General features: G+C 43.9%; 2 protein-coding genes and 1 long non-coding RNA gene across 5 annotated transcripts in view; 1 reads left to right on the forward strand and 2 right to left on the reverse strand.

Moving 5' to 3' along the window:
* The window catches only part of CKMT2 (creatine kinase, mitochondrial 2), a 32,771-nt gene extending 28,740 nt beyond the window's left edge, over positions 1 to 4,031 (reverse strand). Inside the window, exon 1 of the mRNA XM_001512072.5 lies at positions 3,928 to 4,031. The gene's annotated coding sequence lies outside the window, so the exon portion shown is untranslated. The remainder of the gene's footprint in view (positions 1 to 3,927) is intronic.
* Positions 1 to 23,063, forward strand: part of LOC120638241 — a 67,161-nt gene extending 44,098 nt beyond the window's left edge. The window contains exons 2-7 of one of the 2 annotated variants that reach the window (XR_005659801.1): positions 13,392 to 13,585; positions 15,682 to 15,791; positions 15,906 to 16,224; positions 19,455 to 19,570; positions 20,722 to 20,799; positions 21,620 to 23,063. This is a non-coding gene — a long non-coding RNA (uncharacterized LOC120638241). The remainder of the gene's footprint in view (positions 1 to 13,391; positions 13,586 to 15,681; positions 15,792 to 15,905; positions 16,225 to 19,454; positions 19,571 to 20,721; positions 20,800 to 21,619) is intronic. The other variant, XR_005659800.1, reaches the window with a different exon arrangement.
* The window catches only part of RASGRF2 (Ras protein specific guanine nucleotide releasing factor 2), a 176,654-nt gene continuing 161,575 nt past the window's right edge, over positions 9,822 to 24,900 (reverse strand). For both annotated transcript variants that reach the window (XM_001509960.4, XM_007656761.3), the window contains exons 22-27: positions 23,033 to 23,117; positions 21,612 to 21,809; positions 20,682 to 20,761; positions 17,584 to 17,701; positions 16,002 to 16,070; positions 9,822 to 14,479 (exon numbers count right to left, since the gene is read on the reverse strand). In XM_001509960.4, the coding sequence (XP_001510010.2) occupies positions 14,387 to 14,479; positions 16,002 to 16,070; positions 17,584 to 17,701; positions 20,682 to 20,761; positions 21,612 to 21,809; positions 23,033 to 23,117 (643 nt within the window). In that variant the 3' untranslated portion in view covers positions 9,822 to 14,386. The remainder of the gene's footprint in view (positions 14,480 to 16,001; positions 16,071 to 17,583; positions 17,702 to 20,681; positions 20,762 to 21,611; positions 21,810 to 23,032; positions 23,118 to 24,900) is intronic.

Consider the following 24,900-nt stretch of genomic DNA (forward strand, 5'->3'; position numbering starts at 1 on the left):
TAGCATTTGTTGATCACATACTATATGTTCAGCAGTACTATAAAAAGTGCCTGAGAGAATTGAGAGAGAAAGGGGAGGGGCAAATTTTTTACAGATAAATATATACATGAGAAAATACATATGTGTATATATATATATTTGAGAGCTGAAGATACAATTAAAGTATTTAAGTGCCAAGGTTAGTGTTGGTTTGACTTAATTGGCTGTCAATAAATGCTATTGATTGATAGGATTATTCTCACAAGATAACCCCCTTCTCATGCTTTCCTTCAGTTTAGTGAGCCCTAAGTGGGATTTGGACTGCGCCTGACCTGGTTAATTTCTATCTACTCCTGATGGTAACTGAACTTACGCACCATCCTCGCAACACAGTTTTAAGATCTCATCTGAGGTTGAATAAATCTCTGCAGAATCAAATGAGAGCATTATCGGACCTTAACCGCAAAATCTTCTCTCCAAGCCCACACATGTAGAAAAGCTTGTTCTGCAGACAATTTGGCCGCATCACCTCAGAGCATGTGACTCTCCCGTGGCCCTGTGGGGCGTCATTAGGCCGGTCTCATTGCCTGTCCTTGGATTTGTGCTGAAGGAGCTGGCATGCGTGGAATCCCGTCCCCCTGGGTTGCCGCTGCTGCTCTGATGTTCCCGAAGCTGCGGGCTGGCCACCGCCATGGCCGAATGTTCTAGATGAGTATCGGAGCCACCTCACAGCCTCCCCACATCCATGATCGAAAAGCTATTTTCCTCCCTTCTTTGGGGAAAAATTGTTGGTAGATGGTCCCTAAACAGACTTCAGATTCATAAAATAGGGAAATTTATTCTAGAGTAATGCTATTATTATTATTATAGCACTTCTATATTATATTATAGCTGCTCTTCACTTCTCTGTGCCTCAGTTACCTCATCTGTGAGATGGGGGTTAAGACTCTGAGCCCCATGTGGGACATGGATGGTGTTTAACCTGATTATTTGGTATCTGTCCTAGCGCTTAATATGGTGCCAGGCACATAGTAAGTGCTTAACAAATACCATTGAAAAAACAAAGGATTTACTATATGCCAAGCACTGTACTTAAGCACTGGGTGGATATAAGATGATTAGGTCACACACAGTCCCTGTCCTACATGGTGCTCGCAGTCTAAGGAGGAAGGAAGAACAGTAATGAATTTTACGTTACAGATGGGGAAACTGAGGCACAGAGAAGTTAAGTGATTTGCCTAAGGTCATGCAGCCAGGATAAAGACCCAGACTCCCCGACTCGTAGGTTTGTGCTCTTTCCACTAGGCCATGTTGCTTCTCACATAGTCATAACCAAGCCATGGCATACTACCAGGTGAAAGTCATTGCTCTACAGCATCAGGGCTTGAATCAAATGGGGTCTCAAAGGGGCACTGACTCGGTGCTTCCTGTGGTTGGCCTGAGAAGGGAGAGCTAGGGAGAGGGAGCTCAGTTGGCAGAAATATGAAGGGAGGTCCGTTACTTAGTTTATCCTCTTTTTAACAGTTAAAGTCATAGTTGCCTTCTATCTAGGCAGAACAGAAACACGGGCTATTTTTGGGAACCCAGAAAGACTTTGTGAATGCCCAGGTTATGGGGCCTGAATTTTGGGTGGGAGGGTCTGTGTGAGCAAATTCGATCAAACCGGCCTAACTTCCAGGTGTGGAAGAGGTCCAGGTGCAGTTGTGTGTGCCTATGTGCTAATGGGACAGCCCCCATCTGAAACCCTTCTTGTTCAGGGTTGAGCTACGTGAAAAGCCCGCTATATTAGCAGTTTCGTACTTCTCAACGTGCACAGCGCCATGGGCCCGGAGGTGAAGCCCTTTAACTTACTCTTATGAACCTGCTACAGATGGCAATTTTCATAAACTGCCGGGAGAGACAGTAGTCCATGGTGGTGCTGGATTGTTAGAGAGCTCCTTGAACCCAAGGACCAAGGGTTTTCTAAACGTGTACCCCAAGTGTGCAAGGCAGCTTTTCTGAACTCCAAGAGGAGTAGTTGACTCAGCATAAATGTTATCAAGCACAGGACAAATGAGGCTGTTAAAAGCATTGTTGGGACTGAGAGTTTTGTATGGAGCCTATTTATATTTAGGATGACTAGGTGGGAATAGTTTTCATCTATCCCCTTTCTAGGAAAGCCTCTTGCAGATTTGCCTTTCACAGGCGATTTGGGGAGTGACCTAGAAAAGTCACCTTCAGGGTTGGCAACTAGCAGTGCCTCCCTACACTGGCTGACTCTAAAAAAGGAAACACCCTAGATCAGTTTTGATTTTGGGGTCTGTCTGACTAACATAGAAGCTGTGGATTCCCTGTGAAAATCCCAAAAGAGGTGGAATTCAGCTCCCTAGATTTTAATCTTAAGGCTCTCTTACTCAACACTATTACCCCAGCCTAGGTTTTAGGAGGATTAAAAGAGGGCTTTGTGGGGGGTTAGGGGGCATAGGAGAGATCAGAGTTGGGAATAAAGAATAATTAGTACACACTCCAAGGTCCACTTAAACAAGTATTGAGAGAGATAAGAGGGTATTCGTTTGCATTAGAAAGTACGGGTATTATGCCCGAAATGGAAAGAAGCATGAAGAGTGCCAGTAGGAAAAGTGGCATTTCTGGAAATAGAACTAGATTAAATACTGGAGCCTTGTCATTGCTGGAATTAGCTGATACTCCATGTGATCCTGACTGACATTTCAACAGTGTCACAAAGTCATTGGTAAAGTTCTCTCACTGAAAATATTTAAAAGGAAAGCGATTACAAGAAAAGGTTATTTTGTTGTTGTTTTTTGTCAAATGGCCTGCAGAAATGTTTTGCATAACCTGCAGAAACCTGAGAAACATTATCATTTAACCTCTTCTGTTTCACATAACGACAAGAAAATGATTAAAAATTCAAGATTTATAAACTTTCAACAAAGCATATTACAAAAATTAACCAAGAAGTTGTTTTAAAAAACAATCATTAAAGCTCACAAGCCATTCTGAGCTTTTTCATATATGTGAATCTGGGAAAATTAAATGAATTATGAATGAAAAGCAGTTTTTAAAGATGAGTTAGAACACCAATGTAATGGTTTAAACCTTTTTAACAAATTGTTCTATCTGCTGTATTCTTGAAAGGGTTGAAAGTACTCAATAGGCTTCAAAAACAACAGTGCCAAGCACAGAAAGACGTATCATCTTCCAGTCAGCCCAGCCCAAGAAACAGAATTTTCCCTCCCTTTGATGATGGTGAATCAACCAATCATATTTATTGAGCACATACTGTGTACAGACCACTGTACTAAGCGCTCGGGGGAGTACAATACAACAGAGGTGATAGACACATTCCCTCCCCACAACGAACTAAAAGATCTCTGGAAATAAAATGACACTAGCGAGGGAGCATTTTCAGGTTTAATTTAAGTGGCTCTGACAAAGAAACACACCTAAGAGCACCTTCCTTTTTGTTTTTGTTTTTTCAAGAAAATTTCTAGGCTCCTGATAGAGAACCTGTAGAAAGGAAATAACGGAACTTAGATATTTATTGCTTCAAGTGGCATTTCAGATCATGAGCGCACTTACCTCTTTTCCCCCCTTGTAAGTGTATATATGTGCTATGGGAACATCTAGAGCCCCAGGCACCTCTCTGACTCTAAAGCTTTCACAGCTGACAGCAAGGTTCTGTCCAGAGTGACTAGAATTACCGATAACTTCAAATCAGTTGCTTTTATTTACTGAACAGAAGTATCACCGTATGAAGTTGCCCTGTTTTTGTTGTTAAGAGATTTGTTTTTGAGCCATTTTGGAAACAAATGTCATTTCAAATGGTCATACTCTCAGGGATCCCTCCTCTCCAATGTTAAAGCAAGAACGGACAGTCAGCTGTAATAAGCATCCTATTACATAGTTTCCCCAATTGGGAGAAATAAAGTTAAGTTTAACGGCACTGACCTTGAAGCTGAAGTAATACACGTCCTGCTGCTCCCAAATCAGACAAGAAGTGTAAAGTGATCAGGCAAGAGCACCGGGATCAGGCGGGATCCCGGGGGGTGGGGGGAGGTCAGCTGGGAGGGGGGACGAGGAGCTTGGCCAATCCTCTTGCCCTCTCTCCCGGAAGCATTTGTTCACACAGCTGTGCCCTTGAAGGTCTAGTCTCCATTGACACTGTTTGACCCCATTGCATTTTGAAATCAGCTCATGTCCTGCACGCTGCTTTCAGTCCTGCAGAGAATGCTGACAAGACTGTGAGCGCCCAAAGATGCTTCCGAAATGGAGGATTTTGGGGGGAGCACAGAAGGGATCAGTATTGAGAACCATGCAAGGAAACCTGATTGTCATAATGGTAGCCTAGTACTTACTTGAGCATCTATTCAGTGTAATGTACAGTCCTAAGCGCCAGGGAATATACAACCATAGCAGGTCACGTTTCCTGCCCATTAAGGAGCTTATATTCTAACTTGAGAAAATACAACAAAACTGGAGAAAAGACAACCATAGCAGATTAGTATTCAGCCCAGAAGAAGCTCACATTCTAACTGGGGAAGCAGATATAGAAACATTTACAAGCAGTGAAATTGGCATGAATAAATGGAGTATTCAAAATACATATGCTCCTTGTGGGCAGGGATCGAGTTCTGTTATACTCTTCCAAGTGTTTGCACACAGTAAGCATTTAATAAAGGCCATTTATTAGGTATACACAAGGGCTGAGGAAGGGTGTAAAGACATAAGTACCAGAGGCAGCAGTGAGGTTGGTATGACCCTGTTTTGATCATTAGTGGGGTTTTAGGAGGGCTTTGAAGTTGAGAAGAATTGAGGGCTGGTCGATTTGAGGGGAAGGGAGTTCCAAGCCCTGTGATCAGCTCGGTGGGGAGCTTGAAGCCGAAGGTAAGGAGGTTTCATTCGATCCAGGGGGAGATGGACAACCACTTAGAAGATATGTGCTGAGCAGTGGGTTCAGGAGGGTGATCCAGGCAGCAGCTGGGAGTATAAAGAAGCTAGAGGCAGGGAAGTGGCAAGAACGCTGAATATGGTAGTGTAACCATGATGTGATAATTAATGCTTGAAGCAGGGTGATGGCCATTTGGGTAGGGAGGTAGGGCAGGTCCCTGAAGTTGTTGAGGCAGAATGAGCAGGATTTTAGGGAGAAGAACAGGCCTCCCACCCTCCTCCTTCTCCTCTCCCCATGACATGGGGAGAGAACCGTAGGGAAGACTGTGTCATCCATCAAGAACCACGTCTCTGTGATGGCAGGGATAAGGAGTGAGCAGGTTAGTCACTCAATCAAAAGTATTTATTGAGCACCTCCGGCACAGACCTGGGAGTCAGAAGACCTGGGTTCTAATTACAGCTCCACCAATTGCCTGCTGTACAAACTTGGACAAGTCACTTCTCTGTGCCTCAGTTACCTCATCTGTAAAATGGGGATTCAGTAACTGTTCTCCCTCCACTTAGATTGTGAATTCCATGTGGGACAAAGAATATGTCCAACCCGATTATCTTGTATCTACCTCAAGGTTTAGTACAGTACTTGACACACAGTGAGCAATTAACAAATATTATCATTATTATTATTATTTTACTGATAGGGAAATGGGAGAAAATGATAATATGTATGTAAGATCTGGATCACTTAGTGGGGCAACTTAGAAAGGAGAGCAAATACGAGAAGGGAGGGTGAGTAGAAGAAATGAAGGCCTAGTCAGGGAAAGCCTGTTGGAGGATCTGTGCTTTTTACTAGGGCTTTTAAGGTGGGGAGAGTGATGGGTGATGGTTTGTGGATATGAGAGGGGACTGAGTTCTGGGCCAAACAGAGGATATGGGCAAAGCGTCGAAGGTGAGATAGATGAGATCAAGGTGCAGTGAGTAGGTTGGCATTAGAGGAGAATAGCATGAGGGTCTGGTTGCAGTAGGAAATCAGGGAGGTAAGGTAGGAGTGGGCAGCCGATGGTAAGGAGTTCCCATTCGATGCAAAGGTGGATGGGCAGGTATGGAGTGGGGAGGTGTGGATGGAACAGTTTTTTCGAATAATGATCTGGGCAGCTGAGTGAAGTAAAGACTGGAAAAGCCAAGTGGAAAGACTTATGAGTCAGAGGACCTGGGTTCTAATCCCCGGTCTGCCACTCATCTGCTGTGTGACCTTGGGCAAGTCACTTAACTTCTCTATGCCTCAGTTACCTCATCTATAAAATGGGGGTTAAGACTGGGAGCCCCATATGGGTCAGGGACTGTGTCCAACCTGATAAACCTGAATCTACCCCAGCACTAAATATAGTGCCTGGCGCATAGTCAATGCTTAACCAATACCATATTTAAAAAAAGAGAAAAACCTTAGGCAGATTGGCCATCTGCTTCTCTAGACTGTAAACTCATCTCAAGACTATAAACCCGTTATGGGCAGGGATCATGTCTGCTAATTCTGTTGTATTGTACTCTCTTAAATGCTTAGTTCAGTGCTCTGCACATAGTAAGTGTTCAATAATTACCATTGATTGATAGTAAGCGCTTAACAAATATCTTAATAAACGTGGGGTAGAGACAGGAGGCAGGGAGCCAACGAGGAGACTGATGGAATAATCAAGGTGAACTAGGATAAAAGCTGGATCAGCATTAGGCTTCTCCTTGGGAGTCGTTCCTTCTGAAGTACATTGTCTTCCTAACCCTGGCTCACTGGGGGGAGGAGGGGCAGGCCAACCAGATCCCTGATAAAAATAGCCCGGGAATACCTCCCAGCACATAGCCCACAAACTAAGGGGAGAAAGGTCTCCTATAAATAGCAGTGACCAGCCAGGAACCCAGAGCACAGCCGTCCCTTCGAAGGGAGCCAGCCCTCTGTACGCCCTCCAGCCAGCGGTGGGGCCCAGCTTGGATGGCTCACTGGACTTCCAAGCCAACAAGCTTCCTTCTTTCTGGGAGTCCCTATTCCTTCAGCAGGAAACTCTGCCAGGGTTCTATCCTTTTAATTACCCATTGCCATGTTTTGTTCCTCTGGCGGGACCTGTGAGGAACTGGTTCCTAAAGCCGGGCTTCCTTACTGTGCCTGCCCCTTTTAGTCCTCCTCACCCTCAGCAGGTCTGACTGAAGGTGGGATTGGCCGCCTGCAGAGCAGCTGCTGTCAAGCAGCAGGCTGCTGGCCAGAACTTGGTGGGTGGCCTGGGCCCCTGAGACACTTCCATGTGTTCCTTCCCGGCAGTAGTTGTAACTCTACAATATTTTATGTCACATTCTGGTGTCGAGCAAAATACTTGGCATCCTGTGATGATTCTGCCTCAGAGAAAAGTACACAAACCAAGATCCAAAAAGTTCAAGATTCTTGAACAAAGTGGAAACAAAGCAGTCTTAAGTAACAGCACTAAATACCTTTAGGCCTCTGCGGGAACACACCAGTGTTCCTCAGATCGATTTACACCACGTGCACCCGGATTTAGGAAGAGGGAAGGGCTCTGTACACCCTGAGTTTGGTGTGGAAACTAATACACACTCTGTTTGACCGTCTCCCTTGGGATGTGCCGGCCTTTTCGATTCATATTTCTGCTTCCTTGCCTAGCTCCGCGTGTCTAGTCAGTGTGCTGCCTAGGTAACAGAAGTCTGTCACATCTCTTGGGCGTTACCAGGGTGAATATTTGATTGTGTGTGTGGCTTCCTTGGTGCAGGCTGTCGCTCCAGTTCGTTAAGACTTATTGTCACCCATAACTCTAAGCTGATTTGGCAAAGTGCTTTGCAGTCATTTGCGTGTCTTCATGGATGTGTGTCTGTAGAACGCAGTTGTTTGTACACAGTTCTTGAATGACTTGTCTCTAGGACACTGGGTGATGCCCCAATGAAGAGTTTCCCTGAGGTAATAATAATAATAATAAAGGTATCTGTTAAGCACTTACTATGTGCCAAGCACTGTTCTAGGCACTGGGATAGATACAAAGTTATCAGGTGGTCCAACGTGGGGCTCACAGTCTTACTCTCCATTTTACAGTTGAGGTTACTGAGGCACAGCGAAGTGAAGTGACTTGACCAACCAATGTCACACAGTGGACAAGTGGCAGAGCAGGGATTAGAACTCACGACCTCTGACTCCCAAGCCCGTACTCTTTCCACTGAGCCACGCTGCTAACAGCCATATCCACACCTCAGTTTGAAGTGTAGGAGAATCTGAGTTTTGAGGACGTTATAGGGAGATTAAATTTAGGGAGTCACCAGCATGTTCAGGGCTATGCGACTGTAATTTAGGCCTCTATCTTCATTTCCACTTTGAGGGTCTGAGATCGATAAACTGGGCTCAGCAGGAGGTTTGTATGTCTCTGGTGATCTAGCTGGAAATGGTCCTTCCCCAGGGGTGGGAAAAATGATACCTCCTACTACAACCCAGTCCACACACTTCACTCCTCTAATGTTAAGCTTCTCACTGTTCTTGGTCTAGACTATCGTGCCGCCAACACCTTGCCCACGTCCTGCCTCTGGCTTGGAATGCCCTCCCTCCTCAAAACCAATAGACAATTACTCCCCCCCCCCCACTCTCCCCACAGACTTATTGAAGGCACATGTCCCATAGCATTTGTGTACACTATAATTTGTATTAATGTGTCCCTGCCTCCAGACTGTATGCTCATTGTGGGCAGGGAATGTGTCTTATTGTTGTATTGTACTGTCCCAAGCACTTAGCGCAGTGCTCTGCACATAGTAAGTGCTCAATGAATTGAATGAATGGTTGTTAAAATGGCAGGAAAAAGTGGCTCAGAGCAAATGATTTTGTATTCTTCTTGGTGTAGAGGTGAAGGCAGGTTTATAGCTACCCCAGGCAATTGTAGGAAAGTCCTCAGTGAGTAAATAGTGATTGGTTTCAGTTTTCAATGAAGTAATGATGCATTCTCTGGAGGAAAGTCACCATTTTGGCTCCTTGGGTGGGGTCCTTTTCTGGTGAGCACCCCTTGGGATTCTGTGAAGTGCTCCCAGAGTTTGCCTATTGGTTGGCTGGAACATCTGGGAACTCTCTCTAGCCATCGGGAGCTGTTGACGTAATTACTAGGTGTAGACGAAGACTATAGACAGGTTAGATGAATTGGCTTCCTGACTATCTGCTCAGGGCAGGTGGTGAGCTGAGAGGCAGAGAGTGGACTCTGAGAAGCTTCCAGCATGTATTTGCAGCAAAATACATTTCAGTTTTTAGTTAGACTTGTCAGTTTGTCCAAACTTCTTTACCAAAGATGTCCTCCCTCCCTAAAAGGAATAGTATTGAGATATAAAGGGAAGAGAGTTCCCAGTTGTATCCAGAAATCATGGGATTATTCTGTCATTAGTTTCAGTGCTTCCTTGGCTCGTGGGGATGCAGTGAGAGTAGGTGAGGAAATACGTGATAAAGTGTTTCATTAAGCACTCAGCTAAAGCAGTTGGGGGTGGGGAGAAACGGGGGAAGCAATAGAGAATTTAATACCTTGACCCATGTCACGCTGTGTATGTTCACGTGAACTGAATTCTCATAATGCACTCGGAGCCATATGTCACTGGAACCTTAGTGAACAGCCTTGTTTGCCTGCAAGCCCAGTTCAGGAGTTCAGTCCCATGTACTTGGAGGAATTGGGCCGTCCCTGGGCTACGGCAGCATGGGGCACTTGCCCCGGGCCCCACCTTTTAAGGCAGGCTACTGCCTCCAACTGCTTACCCACCACTTCCCCAGGGCAGAGGGCATGGGGTGAGAGAGAGACCTGGCACTGGTGTCTGCTCAGAGCTCCCTCCATTCCTTAAACCCCAGAGCGACTCAGGCCAAGGGTGAGAGAGTTCGCATTGGCCGATTTGGGCTGAGCTCTATGAACCACCCAGGATTCCGAGACTGAAAGCAGGAAGAATCAGTGATATTTAGAATTCAAGAAAAATAATGCGTTTAATGTGCATATAGGCATAATCTCACTATTCACCACCCCCCACCCCCACCAAATTATGCCTGGTAACACAAAACAAACCCTTCAGTCCACCCTTCATGGACAATTCAAATGTTGGAGACACATATTTTGGTTTTGGTTAATGAAACATCCCAAGAAAATAAACATACTACATCTTGTTCATCCATTAGATAAACCAGTCAAAATCAATTGCACAGTTATACAGAGCTTGTACAATACAGAGCAAGAATGTTCAACATTCACACATATTTCATTTTTCAGTAGAACCAATTTGCAGTTTTCATGGACATATATATTCCTTTTCCTTCATTTCAAATATTCAACAGTGATGCTGCATTCTTTTTGATCTAGGTGAAAGAGCCAAGGAGTTTACAGTGTAGGAGGTGACTTTTCTGACAAGACAAAAATCCAAACCACAGAGATCTAAACTCAATAAGCCCTCTCTTTAAAAATGAGGTGCTTTATTGGAAGGTTTGAAATGGCCTCTTCATAGGGTACATGGAGCAGGAGAGATTGCTTCTAATTTGTCATACTGTATTCGCCCAAGTGCTTACTACAGTGCTCTGCACACAGTAAGCACTGAATAAATATGATTGAGTGATTTAAACTTTGCAGGTTTTCAAACTGATTGAGCCAAAGTCTTGTTTCATGACACTTACTATGAAAGTGTGTGAAAAGAAATCAGTTCTCAGCCCATTGCACATAATCAAAAATTAAATACAGATATTGTTATTTATTCCAAATTACTTAAAGATCAAGAGCTTTATTTGCTATAGAATGAGATGCTAATGTCTTCAGAAACTTTAAAAACCACACAGGTCCATAGATAATTGTAACCTTAAATTTGCATCACTGTAATACTAAATGTCAAAATCCTCAATTATGCACAAGGTAGAAAATGTGTTTGCTTTGAACAATTTGTCCCAAATATCCAATGGTTTCATACAGGGGAGGGGGCCCTGGCATAAGTGCCAACTCCTTAGGTGATTGACTTATCCCAGGTCTCTACCATCACCTGAGAGCATCTGCACACCTGTGAAAAGACCCAAAATGATGGCTAAAATCATTTCACACAGTAAGTTTTCCCTCCTGATGCATCAGAAGGCTGCCAAAGATATGGCCCTATTTTGCTTAGAATAGTCAAACTTCCCCTCCCTTCACCAACATCCCATTTATCTGCAGCTGTGAAAAGTGTGAGGTGACAGTCAGGGGGTCACGTCCTGGTACTGTCTTGAGGAAATGTGGAAGCAGGAGCAGCTGTAAGCACAGCTCGAGAGGAACAAGTCCCCAGGCAGTTCACTTTTAAGGTTGGGGTTCCTGGGATTGCTGGAATGAGGAAATCTGGGCAGAGGAAACCTTTTTCCTTTTTTTTTTTTAAATTCAACAAAATCCTTAGCCGGACTAGCACTGAGAGCTCATTGTGGGCAGGGAATGTATCTGTTGTTTTATTGTACTCTCCCAAGTGCTTAGTACAGTCGTGTGCACACAGCAAGCACTCAAGAAATATGATTGAATCAATGAATGGAGACTCCTTTGGGGCAAGACACCCAGTTCCAAGAGATGCAAGGGTGAGGACCAGTATTTTTTCACTATAACCCCTCAGAGAGCATTACAAGATCTGTCTGCTCTGGGACAGATAGCAGGTCTTACGTAGCCCTCTCAGCCAGAGCCATTCAGACCCTAACCAAGTCCTGCTGTGGGATTCTGGTAAGGAAGTGAGACTCATTCCCCTCCCACAGGCAATCGGCCAGTGTCTATGTGAAAAAGAAAAAACTTTAGGCGGTGAATTGATCCCTGGGGTGTTGTGTCTCTTGAAGTTTTTAGACGGGCATCAAGTGGGAGCACTTCAAGTGAACAGGACATTTGGCCATGTACTCTCCCTCCCTTTCGGGATGCTGAGGGTTTAGCATCATCTACTGAGGGCTCGACCCTAAGCAGTCCCACGGAGTTTGGCAAGCTTTGCAGGAGGGTGCTTCTTCCAACTAGCTGCTGCACTGGGCAATTATCAATCTGAGCGCAGGACTGGGTGTGACCAAAGGCAACTTAGGGGGTCTGCCCAGGTAATGGGGGGATTGTTGAGAAAAGGCAGGAGTGGGGAATGGGCACTGGGATTGCGCTGCTTGAGCCGCTGCTTATAGGTGGAAGGGGTGTTTCTTATTTAAACTGCTTCTTTCCTTATCTCTCTCTCCCTCAATTGATGAAACACAGATACTAGTCCATTTTGGATCTGGAGAAACAAAAGGACTCCTACTCTCAGTGGTGTGAAAGGTGTTAAGTGGGGGTACCCCAAAGTCCTTTTCCTTTTGCAGATCCAAAATGGACTAGTATCTGTGTGTTCATCAATTGAGGGAGAGAGATATAACGAAAGAAGCAGTTTAAATGAGCAACCACAATGAGCAACCTCCTCCTATATCGTGCCCAGCTTTGTTTCTTTGGGAACAGGAATAATATGTATTCCAAGACACTTTGTACCACACTCCTCCATCAATGGCCAGACCTTGAGCTGTTTTGTGAAATTGGCATAGGTTAACTTTTAATCCTTTTTTAAAAAAGAATGCACAGAAGTATATATTATGTTGCATCTCTTATAAGAGCCCCAAATCCCATGCTTCTAATCATGCAACAGGTCTCTTACCACTGGCTAATAAAAAGGACAAACAAGCAATGAAAAAAACCAACATCTAGAAATATCCCTTTTTATCTTTAGGGTCCCAGGGCTAGTATGTGAGCAATTAAAGATGCTTCTGGAAAGCTGCTCCAACATTCTCAATTGAGTTTTCTAGTACTTAGCTGATGTTTAGCAGTGTAGCCATTTATAGCCATGGCCTTGGAGGTGCAGAAAATGGTCATGATGTTCACTGCTAATGAGGTCCATTTTCAGCTCACCTTTCCACCTGGCCTGGAGAGACCCAAAGTGGAATTTATCAGGCAGCTGTTATCAGGCCCTAACAATATCATTAAAGTGCAAGTAAAGAAGAAAAACATAAGCCAGGCAAATGGATTTTTCACTGTCAGCATTAATAAACAGAAATTTTAAGAGTCAGTGGGCGTTAGTCACCATCTTTCCCTTTTTATTGAAACACACTCTCCATGAGAAGAGAGAATGGAGGTAAGCAGTGGTGGAGCCCTATTTCTTTCATCTGCCTAAGGAATCACCTCTGACAAAGTTCAAGACATTCTTCCCGCCTGGCACCCAGGAGGCTCCATTAGTTTGGCCCACTTCCTCTGCAGGTACTACCGGCCCTGCTCAACTAGGAAATGAGGAAACAGTGCCCCAACTCATAGTTAGGGCTGATGTTCCACATTGGCATTTTAAGAACAGCTCTTTGTGCTGGACAATTTTCTCAACAACATATGCTCAAATGTTGAGATTTGCACATGGCAAAAATGAAAAAGGGCTGATCATGCACTGACAGAATCACATAAGAGGAATAAATAGAATAAATAGAGCTAATATCAAACCAGTGAACAAAGTTCACTTATAGTGGGAAAAAATGGATTTCTCCTTTCTTTCCTGTTTTTCAGGTGACTAAGCACCTCCCCTTATGGAGAAAAAAAGCCCCTGCGTTTCCAGTGGTCAAGAGCAATACAACATGAGCTCAGAGGAAATGTGCAAAGAGTACCTACCTACTTCCTCCCAAAGACTACCTTCAGCAGCGTGGACCGTGCCGCCAGCCCAGAAATCTGAGCATATGTATGGACCCCAAAGAGGATTCCAGGTCAGGCACGCATTAGTCCAACGAGGCAGTTCCTTACCTTTTACTTAAGGAGTTGAATGTATAAAGTCAACTTGATTTTCAACATTTACACCAACCCCTCCCACTTTTTCGTACTCTCAACACGGGTGAGACCACTAAAGAACATAATATTAGTCTCTAGATATAAATATGTACAACACTTTTGAAACCGTGCACATGCTTGTAGATTAAAACTGCCACGAAGTTGCTCAGTCTCCATCAAATGTGAGTTACATTTTTTTTCTGCTAAGCGCCTACTATTTGCAAATGAAAAAATACAAAAGCAGAAAACTCCCAGGAATGGGTCAGTAGATGCACAATGGTGAGAGCAACGTGCCCAGAAAACTGTCAAACCTGGAGGTCTGTCATTCCTCCTCCCTCTGCTGGAGCACGTGACCGGAACGTGCTATGGGGTTTAGATTTGTCTCCTTCCCTAACTAATCCCAGGGGAGTGGGTTACTAGCATATAGGTTCCAGAGAGCCTCAGTTCTTCTCTAGAAGCTTGTTCCCTCAATGCAATCGTTATGTTTTGCCAAGTAATAATCCCCTGACACCAACCCCACAACCCACCCCCAAGTCTGAAGTCTTTTTGCCTTTCCTCCATCCCATGCAGCAGTAGCAGCAGCAGCAGCAGCAGCAGCGTTTTCCTTGCCTGACGGGGGGATTTCTGGGAGGCAGTGTCATCCTCACTCCTCTTCCTCTAGCATTCCGGAGGGCAAGGCATGCACAGATCTGTCCTTTAACACGAAAACTCTCTGCACACTCATGGACAAAGCTGGCTCTTCAAGCAGGGAGTCTAGGCTCAATTTTCAGCGATAGCTCATACAGCGTATCTTCATCTATGATGAGAGTCTTGTCCAGTAGGTACTGGGTGACCTGAAACAAAGGGAAGGATCAGCATTCCCAACCAAAAGCAAATTAATGGTTCTGGGTACTCCAGAGTCATTTTGGTCTATATTCCTAATGACCCTTTCAATCCTTCCCTCTTTGGGGGGTTCATTTGGGGAAATGACAGCCACAAACATCTAAGGGATGAGCATACATTTGTGGTGTAACAGATCTATATTTCTTTACATCGTGACTGGAATTCACACAATGCGGGCTTATTGATTACCACTGATTAATTCATTTTCCTTGTTGTTAGTGGGGGTGTCTCTTGGGAAAATGTTCACCCTTTTGTATTTTCAAGTCTAATTAGCCAATTGTGCTTGACCAGGACAGTCCAAAATATGCAGGCATCCTGCACTGGCTAAAAGCTACCTAGGTCAGCAGCATTTTCTATCTGCTTTCATTGAGTCTATTCCTCCGGTCACCAAAACTGCCAGCTAGGAAAGTGAAGCCCAAACTGTCCCACAGTCCTGGCCACTTGGGCTTCTCTTCCTTGCACACACTCTCTAGAGTTTTTATTCCCCCAGCATCTGTATGTATGATCCAGAAAGGTGAGTTTCCCCTGGGTGTTCAAAGACTCCTAGATAGACAAACAAGAAGGACAAAAAGGGGCTCTCTCTCTCTCTCTCTCTCTCGCTCTCTCTCCCTCCACCAGAGGTGTGGGATTTAGAACGCTCAGCCTCTTTAAACTTTTAGAAAAGCAGCATTGCTTAATGGCTAGAGCACGGGCCTGGGATTCGGAAGGACCCGGGTTCTAATCGCAGCTCTGCCTCGTGTCTGTTGTGTGACCTTGGGCAAGTCACTACTCTGGGCCTCAGTTACCTCATCTGTAAAAAATGGGAATTAAGATTGTGAGCCCCTTGTGGGTCTGTGTCCAACTTGATTGACTTGTATCTGCTCAGCACTGAGAGCAGTGCTTGGCACATAGTAAGTGCTTAACAAGTACTATAATTATTGTATTAAACCCAGACTTCCCCAAGGTACCTCACTGCATTCTCTTCACCCAAGGCAATAACACCTTTACCCTTCATGATGGCCCACCAACCATAAATACCCACATTCAATACCAACCCCAAAGGGAAATTTTCTCCTTACTTGTGCGGGCAAGGGCTCACTGAGGATCCTTATGATAAAGGGGGAGAATGCTGCAACATGTTCACTCCTTCTTTCCTCTCTTTGTTCTACCCCAGCCACTTGGACGCATCGAGGCCTATGCTGAGCCAAACTAGAGCTGTGCTCCAGCCAAGCCTGGTTTTCTTGAAGAATCTTTTGGGAGCCATATGGTCTGCCTTACTGCTGGGTGAGTAAAAGTTATACTCACTTGGAGGAGTTCATTCGAACTACTCTTCCTCCCTTTCTGTCAAAGCTATTGTAGAGAGTAAACTGCAATCACTGTACTCTCCCACGTGTTCAGTAAACACCACTGGTTGGTCACCACGAGGCGTGGAATGGCAGGCTCCCTCAGGGATGAAGGCACGATGTCTATACCTTGAGTCACACACTGCATTACCTTGGCTTGATGGTCTATCCGGTAAGAAGTCTGCTGGAACTGACGTATCTCCCTGATAATATGCGAGATCTACCAGATGAAAGAACAACAATAAGCACATGACTTCATCTTTCCCTCCACCTCAAAATTCTGAGCTACTGCCTGTCATTGACACCCGGCATCCTCTCAGCACCTTAGCTGACTTCCAGTCCCTTTTGCCTTCTCCAGCGACAGTAGGTCTTGGGTAAGTCACTAACTGCTCTGTGCCACACTTTTCTCATCTGTAAAATGGGGATTCAGTACTTGTTCTCCCTCCCCTTACTGAAAGTAAGTCCCACGTCGGGGAGGGACTGTGTACAATCTGCATGGATTGCATTTACCTAGTGCTTGGCACACAGTAAATGCCTAACAACTATTTAATTTTATTAATTATTATTGTCATTAATACAACATCCTTGAACAAGCTCCCAATTCTTCAGCATTACACTCCTACCAAACCAGAGTGTCCTGATGACTCAGTAGCCAAGCCACATTGCTTTTATTTGTTATGTTTCTCTGAGTGGTCTCCTCTAGTGGCTTTATACCAACATCCTTGAGGACAGACTAGAATTAAAATTACTGTTTTTCTAACCCCCACAAACTGTAGAATTAAGGGGAGAAAATTCTAGGATCCCACCTTTCCCAGGTGCAGTCTTTTATAACATCTGAATTTATTAAACAGAGTTCCTTATCTTCCCACCCAAACCCTGTCCTCCCCCTGACCTTCCCATCGCTGTATGGCACCACTATCCTATCTCACAAGCCCATAACCTTGGCGTTATCCTTGATTCCAACCCACATATTTAATCCATCACTAAATCCTGTTGGTCCCACCTTCACAACATCTCTAAAAATCACCCTTTCCTTTCAATACAATCATTCATCCTATCCAGCCTGGATTACTGCATCAGCCTCCTTGCTCTCTCCACTCCATACTTCACTCTGCTGCCTGGATCATTTCTCTACAAAAACGTTCAGAACATATCACCCCACTCCTCAAAAAACTCCAGTGGTTGCCCATCTACCTACGCATCAAACAAAAACTCCTCACCATTGGCTTTAAAGCACTCCATCACCTTGCCCCCTCCTACCTCACCTCGCTTCTCTCCTTCTATAACCCAGCCTGTACATTTTGCTCCTCTAGTACTAACTTTCTCACTGTGCCACAATATCATCTGTCTCACCACCATTCTCTTGTCCACATCCCACCTCTGCCTGGAACACCCTTCCTCCTCAAATCCGACAGACAATTACTCTCTTCCTCTTCAAAGGCTTACTGAAGACTCATCGCCTCCAAGAGGCCTTCCCCACCAAGCCCCACTTTTCCTCATCTCCCACACCCTGCTGCATCACTTTGGCCTGTTCCCTTTGCTCTTCTCCCCTCCCAGACCCACAGCCCTTAAGTACATATCTGTAATTTTATTTATTGGTATTGATGTCTGTCTTCCCACCTCTAGAGTGTAAATGTTTAGTACAGTGCTCTGCATACCATAAATGCTCAATAAATATGACTGAATGAATTAAACAAAGTTCATTAACTCCCCTTTATCAAAATTATACTTACCATTCTCATTTTGGAAAAGTTTACAAGACCTTCCTCTGTAAAGTTTGGTGTTCCTTCTTCAATGAACGCCAGGTCCGTTAAAAACATCCCAAGATAGGGAACAGCAGGAGGATTACAACTGTGTTGTGAACAGTTTTCACTTATTACTATTGGGTTTTCAGCAGGTCAGTATAAATGTCTACTTTTGTTTGGGATTGGGGAGCACTGCCTTATTGCCACTGAAGGAACACAACTAATGTAAATTTAAATATTCAGAGCATTTTAATATAAAACAAGGCTTGAAGACTATCATAAAAGTCACAGATCATGCAGTATTTTGTTTATGGAACAATATGACACACAGTCTTTAAATCAAGTGTAAAAAATTAAAAACCTATTATTCTTTTAACCTGTCCACTTCCTACCAGTTAAAATACAATACATAATAATCAGTCCTCTTTGCCAATTAGTCATTCAACAGACTTTGGACCTAACTTGTAACTAGTGATAATGACAATTATTATGGTATTATGGGCTTACTGAGGGCTGAGCAGTGGGCTAGATAAGTATAATCAGATCAATTGGGGCCCAGTCCTGTTGGGGGAAGGAGAATAAATTGGACAATTTCTGAAACTAAACTAACATTTTTCAGGTCAAGTTTCTGTATCCTGCATAGTCCTCATCATTTGGAGTTTTGCAACTTTTTTTTAAAATCATTAAATTATTCTGTCTCTTCTATGGGAGACATCAAAGAATCACTGCCACAGACCTGCCCCTTAAAGACCTGCCTCTTAAAAAAAAAAAAAAAAAAAAAAGAGCCATGCAGTTCAAATAATTTACTGAGTGTCCAGTGTATGCAAAACTCCAAGATACATGCCCTGGGAAATGGCAAAGGAAGTACAACTTATCCTCAAGGAACCATGGGCCGCAAAAAAAAAAAGTGACATGAATACAAGTGACAGAACCAAAGACATGACCGACTACAGCTGTACAGAGCAAGGATTAATAATAATAATAATAATGTTGGTATTTGTTAAGCGCTTACTATGTGCTGAGCACTGTTCTAAGCGCTGGGGTAGACATAGGGGAATCAGGTTGTCCCACGTGGGGCTCACAGTCTTAATCCCCATTTTACAGATGAGGGAACTGAGGCACAGAGAAGTTAAGTGACTTGCCCACAGACACACAGCCGACAAGTGGCAGAGCTGGGATTCGAACTCATGAGCCCTGACTCCAAAGCCCATGCTCTTTCCACTGAGCCACGCTGCTTGTGTAGACTTCCTCTATGGTACTCTTCCTAGGTCTCTGAGAATAGTGCTGTAAACAGAGTAAGTACTCAAATACAATTGACTGCTCCTCCTCCTCTCCCCATTGCCCCTACTCCTTCCCTCTGCTCGTCCTCCCTCCCCGCCCCACAGCACTTGTATATATTTGTACATATTTATTGTTTTATTAATTGTTTATAGATCTATAATTTTATTTATTCTTTTTGATACTATTAATGCCTGTCTACTTGTTTTGTTGGCTGTCTCCCCACTTCACAACTGCTCTAGACTGTAAGCCCACTGTTGGGTAGAGATTGTCTCTGTTGCCCAACTGTACTTTCCAAGTGCTTAGTACAGTGCTCTGCACACAGTAAGCGCTCAATCAGTACAACTGAACGAATGAATTGAATTGGTTTGGCTGGTTGATTAGCTGCTGAGGCTAGTCTTGAAAGCTTCACAGAAGAGTCTTTAGCAGAAGTTTGAAAGTTAGAAGGCATACATAGCAGAGGGGATTACTTACTTTACTTTCCCTTATTAAGGAGAAAATGTGTCCCCTGAACATGGTTTCCCTTCAATTTTTATCTTTATGAACTCAGTGAATGTGGATTTTCCTCACCCTTTCTCCAGACTGAATCAACTTAAGTACTGTGATGAGCCAGCCTACAAGAGATCCCATGACCAAAATCACCAGATTGCAAAACATCAGAGGTCTAGCTACCAGTGGAGTCCACGACATGAGCCAGGTGGGTTTGAGACTTGGGAAACTTAGTGATTGATAGGAGACTACACTAAATTATTAATTAAAAACTATTCAGGACTGTTTTTTACACTTATTAAAAAAGAATCAGTAGAAAGAAAAAAACATTTTAGGATTCCCTATTTTAAAGGAATGGTAAGATTTACCATGGTAATCTCATTTCACTACCGAAAGCATTATTCACTATTAGGTATCCAGGAAAAAGGGAAAGTGTTAGATTTTATAGAAGCCAGTCATGCTTCAAAACCAGAATTATCTTTTATTTTCTTTTTTGAGGCATGAGGTGGCTTGGAAAAGGAAGGCAAGAGCGAGGGGCCCATTTTTAGCAATAAAAACTCAAAGAATCAGCCTAAAACCACAATTACTGTCAGGGTGGCCTTCAGAGGCCCCCTGACTGGGCCTACTCACTGCACAACCTTCAGAGAGTGCCTTCTGACTAGTCTGTGTCTATTTTGTGGTATTCATTCTTTCAATTGTATTTATTGAGCACTTACTGTGTGCCTAGTTCTGTATTAAAGTTCGGGTTAGATACAAGATATCAGGTTGGACACAGTCCCTGTCCCAACAAGGAGTTCCCGGTCTAAAAGTGTACCTGGCCCTCTCATCCCTGCGCTGAGTTCATGGAAGTGCCTCCATCCACATGGGGGCCTGACTACAGGGGCACACCAAGTCTCTATCTGATACGGAGGAAGGAGAGATCAGGTCAGGGAAAGATTTTACTAGGAAGCAACTTTGAACCCCTCTGCTGCAGCCAGAAATGCCAAGAACGTACAAATTAAGGATAATGAGAAAAATGCTAATCAGATAAAAGCTACAGTCTTAGACAAACACCCTGGAAAGCAAGCAGACTCTCTGTCTCTCTGACCCAGCCACCAACAGGGTGATTTATCAAGACAAATCACAAACACTTGGAAGTTTGAGAAAAGGCAATGGCAGAATTGTTTTTCATTCTGAAACAAGATTTTAGGTGGATCATCTGGGTTGCAGAGCAAGGTTTCTTTAGGAAAATTATCTTAAAGGCAACTTATTTTTAATAAATCACTGACAAATTATTTAAGTGTATTTAACTGTGAATAATTTTATTAAGTTAAACTTACTTTTTGAGTGTTTCTCTAAGGTTTTTAAATCTCCCTTCAGATGATACCGTCTTCTGAAGTTTGTCCATAAGAGCTTTAGTCTAGAAGGGAAAAACAGCACTCCGTCAAACATCACTAGGTAAGCCTATTAAATTGTGAGTTTCAGAAATAGGAAATCATGTGTCACATGGTGCAATTTATGAAGCAATTAATGAAGGCTACAATGAGAAGCAGCACAGCCCAGTGGAAAGAGCACAAGCCTGGGAGTCATAAGGATGTGGGTTCTAATCCCAGCTCCACCACTTGTCTGCTGTGTGACAACTTCTCTGTGCTTCAGCTACCTTATCTGTAAAATGGGGATTAAGACTGAGCCCCACTTGGGACATGGACTGTGTCCATCAGCTTGTATCCACCCCAGTATTTAGTAGTGTCTGGCACATAGTAAGTGCCTAAATACCATAAAAAATATGGAGGGAGGGAGGAAGGAAGTTCCCAGATGAGTTATTCCAATCCAAAGCACAAAAGTTAAAGCTGAGGCCACCTGGAAGGGTCTTTAAGGCCCAAGTCTCCTGGAATTTCTCTTGTTCTACCTGTGGGGTTGACTCTGAGACTGACTGCACTGCTAAGCTAAGTACTATCAGGCAACAACAGCTGCAGGAGGTAGCTTGTTGAAATAGGTTAATGAATAGGAAGGAATGCTCTAGCTTTTTGATTTTCCAGAAATTTACAGGCTAGGATGGGCACGCATGCATCTATGACCAATTAACAGTGAGAACACAGTACTCTACAAGTTGGTACAAGTTGGCACCTTTTTTTGGCAAGTGGACTGCCCCTTTTATTTAATAGCTTCCTACATAGGAATATTTGGTTTGGCACCTCTTTTTGATGTCTACCCGCCAGTAGCAAGCTTTTTTTTTTCCTCCATTATATCAGTAACTTACTGTGATTTACCTGTTTAGACACTTTGGCCCAGGTTTTCTTCAGCCTGTAGATCGCGCTTCTGTTCAAGGCCGAGGTGATCTCCAGCACCCCGTTGTAATCGTGCAGACAGCGACAGATGTCAGCTACTGCCACCCACTTCTCAATCGAGTTCGCCCGAGAGCTGACGTCGGCGTAGTTCATGATTTGGGAGGCTACGAGATTACTCATCTGGCACAGAGCCAAAAAAGGGTGGATTTGGTGGGGGGGGGGGGGGAACACCTCAACTGCACACCATCATTTTTAAGTAAATGTGAAAAACAACAACAGCAACATAAGAAATAGTTGGAAATAGTCATGGTTAAAGCTCTGTAGGACAAATAGGCCTATCAGTTGGGTCAGATTGTGCCTTCTTTTAATTCTGTATAGCACCTAGTGAGGGGAAAAGAAGTAATTACTGATTCTCATGTTAATGATCCCAATGTGTGGAGATGAGATCTCAAGAAGAGGGGAGGGTGGTCTAATATCTTCTTTTACTGAACCTCTTTGCTAGGAGAGATTTTACACATTTGAAATTTGTTAAAATGGAAAAAATCCCAAAAGTCTGATGCCCAAACCCAAATCCTACTGACTGGTGCCACCTGGGAACTGCAGGGGTTTGGGCAGAACCGGGCCCCTTTCCCCCTGAGAGGGGAACTGCTGCCGAATCACATTGTCCAGACTCCTGTCCGGGAGCAGAAACCTGGTGCTGAGCCTACTACTCTCAGGACGGCTCTCTCAACCTAGAATAATTACAAGTACAAAGCTGCTGAGCCACTCCCAGTCTTTTCAAGACAGATAGCTCAGCAGAGGCACTGGCTCTTCCCCATGGAAGCAGCTAAAGGATTTCCTTGAGGAAAGAGAAGCTGCAGAGTAAGGATCCCAGCCAGACCCTGTAAGGAAGTGTTTGTTCGCCTGGATCCCGGAGATGGCACGGTGAGATAAAAGTGGGGAGACCAAACTCACTAATGAGAGGGCTGGAGGCTCGTTAATACCACTGCAAAAATGAAACAGGAAAAATCACAAGAGGGATAAAAGGTGGACGAAAGCTGAAAGATGACACTGACCTTCACTCAAAGAAACGTTGCAAATAAATATCATGAAGGATTTGAATCATCTCTTTCTTACAATGGCAGGCAATCTTTGTTCCAACTGGACAGAACTCAACACTCTCATGGTTTGGAAAGTTAAAGCAAACAGGCTGAGGGCAGCTATCTACTACATACACAATCTCTGCTTAGACTGTGAGCCCTTTGAGGGCCAGGGACTGTGCCTTAATTCCCACTGGTGTATTGTTTCCCAAGCCTTAGTATACTGCTCTCTTTATGCAAACAGTAAATGCTTAATAAATACACATATCCTGAAATCCATCTAACGTTGTGCTTCCAAAGCTAAGTATTTTTTTGATTACTCACATCATTAAAGTGTTGGCTGGTTTTCATAATGTAGGGTGTCCTTTCACTTTTATCCAATTTCATCCAACCTTGTCCCAGAAATTCCCTGAAAGTTAAAACAAAAGACCTTCAATTACCCAAACCTTTACTATGGTAGCTTGGAAAGAGCACACACCTGAGTTTTAATCCCAGTTTAATTGCTCTGTGCCTCGGTTTCTTCATCTCTATAATCAGGATTAGCTAGCTGTTTTCTCTCCTACTTGGACTGTGAGCCCTATGTGGTGGAAGGGGGACTGTGTCCGACCTAATTATCCTGCATCTACCCAGTGCTTGGCACAGAGTAAATGCTTAACATTATTACAATGAAAAACAATCATTAAAATCATTATCAGACTGATAAATTAAGCCCTGGCAATAACTGTCCATATCTCAGCAAAGCAGGCTTTCACTTTCAGCATTTTGCTATTGCCAAGAGGAGAAAGGTTCTTCCTTTCCCCATAATCCCATGCCAATGTTTGAAACTGAGATCTACTCAGAATCGATTCTGAGTATAGGTTCTGTAGGCCTAATGGCAAGAGCAAGGGCTTGGGAGCCAGAGGTTGTGGGTTCTAATTCCAGCTCTGTCACTTGTCTGCTGTGTGACCTGGGGCAAGTCACTTAACTTCGCTGTGCTTCAGTTACTGCATATGTAAAATGGGATTTGAGACTGTCAGCCCCACGTGGGACAACCCAATTACCTTGTATCTGCCCCAGTGCTTAGTACAGTGCTTGGGACATAGTAAGCACTTAAATACCATTATTATTATTATTACCAAGGCATCAGTAGCAACAGGGAAAAGTTAAAAAAAAAAGACACTAGAAATGGGCAGAAGACCAAGCATAACTCACTCTTGGTTTTTAGCTAAAGGAAAAGCACAAAACAAAAGCTTGACAACCCAGTCACTATTTAACCTGAAATAAAGTTTTCACCTTCTCTGCCCACTCTCCCATTATTAGCACCTGCTTTTCATTTTTCTAGGAGCTCTTGGCTAGATGCACACTGTAACATCTTACACTCAACAAGAAGCTTTGCGGATGGAACTTAAATAATGCACACACTCCCTCTGGGATTTGGAAGAAGTGAGGTCAAAGGGCATCTGGGAGTTAAGGTGTGCGGGACGAGATAGCGAAGCAAGCAGCATTACTGGAGCCAAGGAACAGCTCAAGTACATGACGCCAGACTAATAATCACTGTGGTATTTGTTAAGTGCTGACCATGTGCCAAGCACTGCATTTAGTTCTGGAATGGATACAGAAAATCAGGAGCAGCAGCAAGGTCTAGGAATCATCGATCCCAGCTCTGCCACTTGCCTGCTGTGTGACTTTAGGCAAGTTACTTAGCATCGCTGTGCCTCAGTTTCTTTATCTGTAAAATGGGGATTCCTACCTGTTCTCCTTCCTTCTTAGACTGGGAGCCCCCTGTGGGCACAAGGACCATGTCCAAGCTGATGAACTTGATATCTACCCCACTGCTGGACACAAAGTACGTGTTTAACAAATTCCATGACTCTTAGGTCAGATATAGTCCCCATTCCCCGGCAACCGTCACAGTGGATTAGTAATTCGCCACCCAGAGGGATGGGAACTGGTTGCATGTCTTGTTTTATGCCACCGAGTTGTTTCTGACCCATAGCGATACCACGGACACATCTCTCCCAGAACACACCGCTCTCCATCTGCAATCATTCTGGTAGTATATCCATAGAGTTTTCGGGTATTAGAAATTGGGAGAGAGTGGGTGGGGACAGCCATTTCTATGCAGTATATTGACTGTAGATTCATGTAACAGTCACAGGAAAAAAGAGAGGCATGACTTCTTCAGATTGTTACACTTGGGGTTTTTCTAAAGA

The sequence above is a fragment of the Ornithorhynchus anatinus genome, chromosome 1 (assembly GCF_004115215.2).
Source record: "Ornithorhynchus anatinus isolate Pmale09 chromosome 1, mOrnAna1.pri.v4, whole genome shotgun sequence".
NCBI classification, from domain to species: Eukaryota; Metazoa; Chordata; class Mammalia; order Monotremata; family Ornithorhynchidae; genus Ornithorhynchus; species Ornithorhynchus anatinus.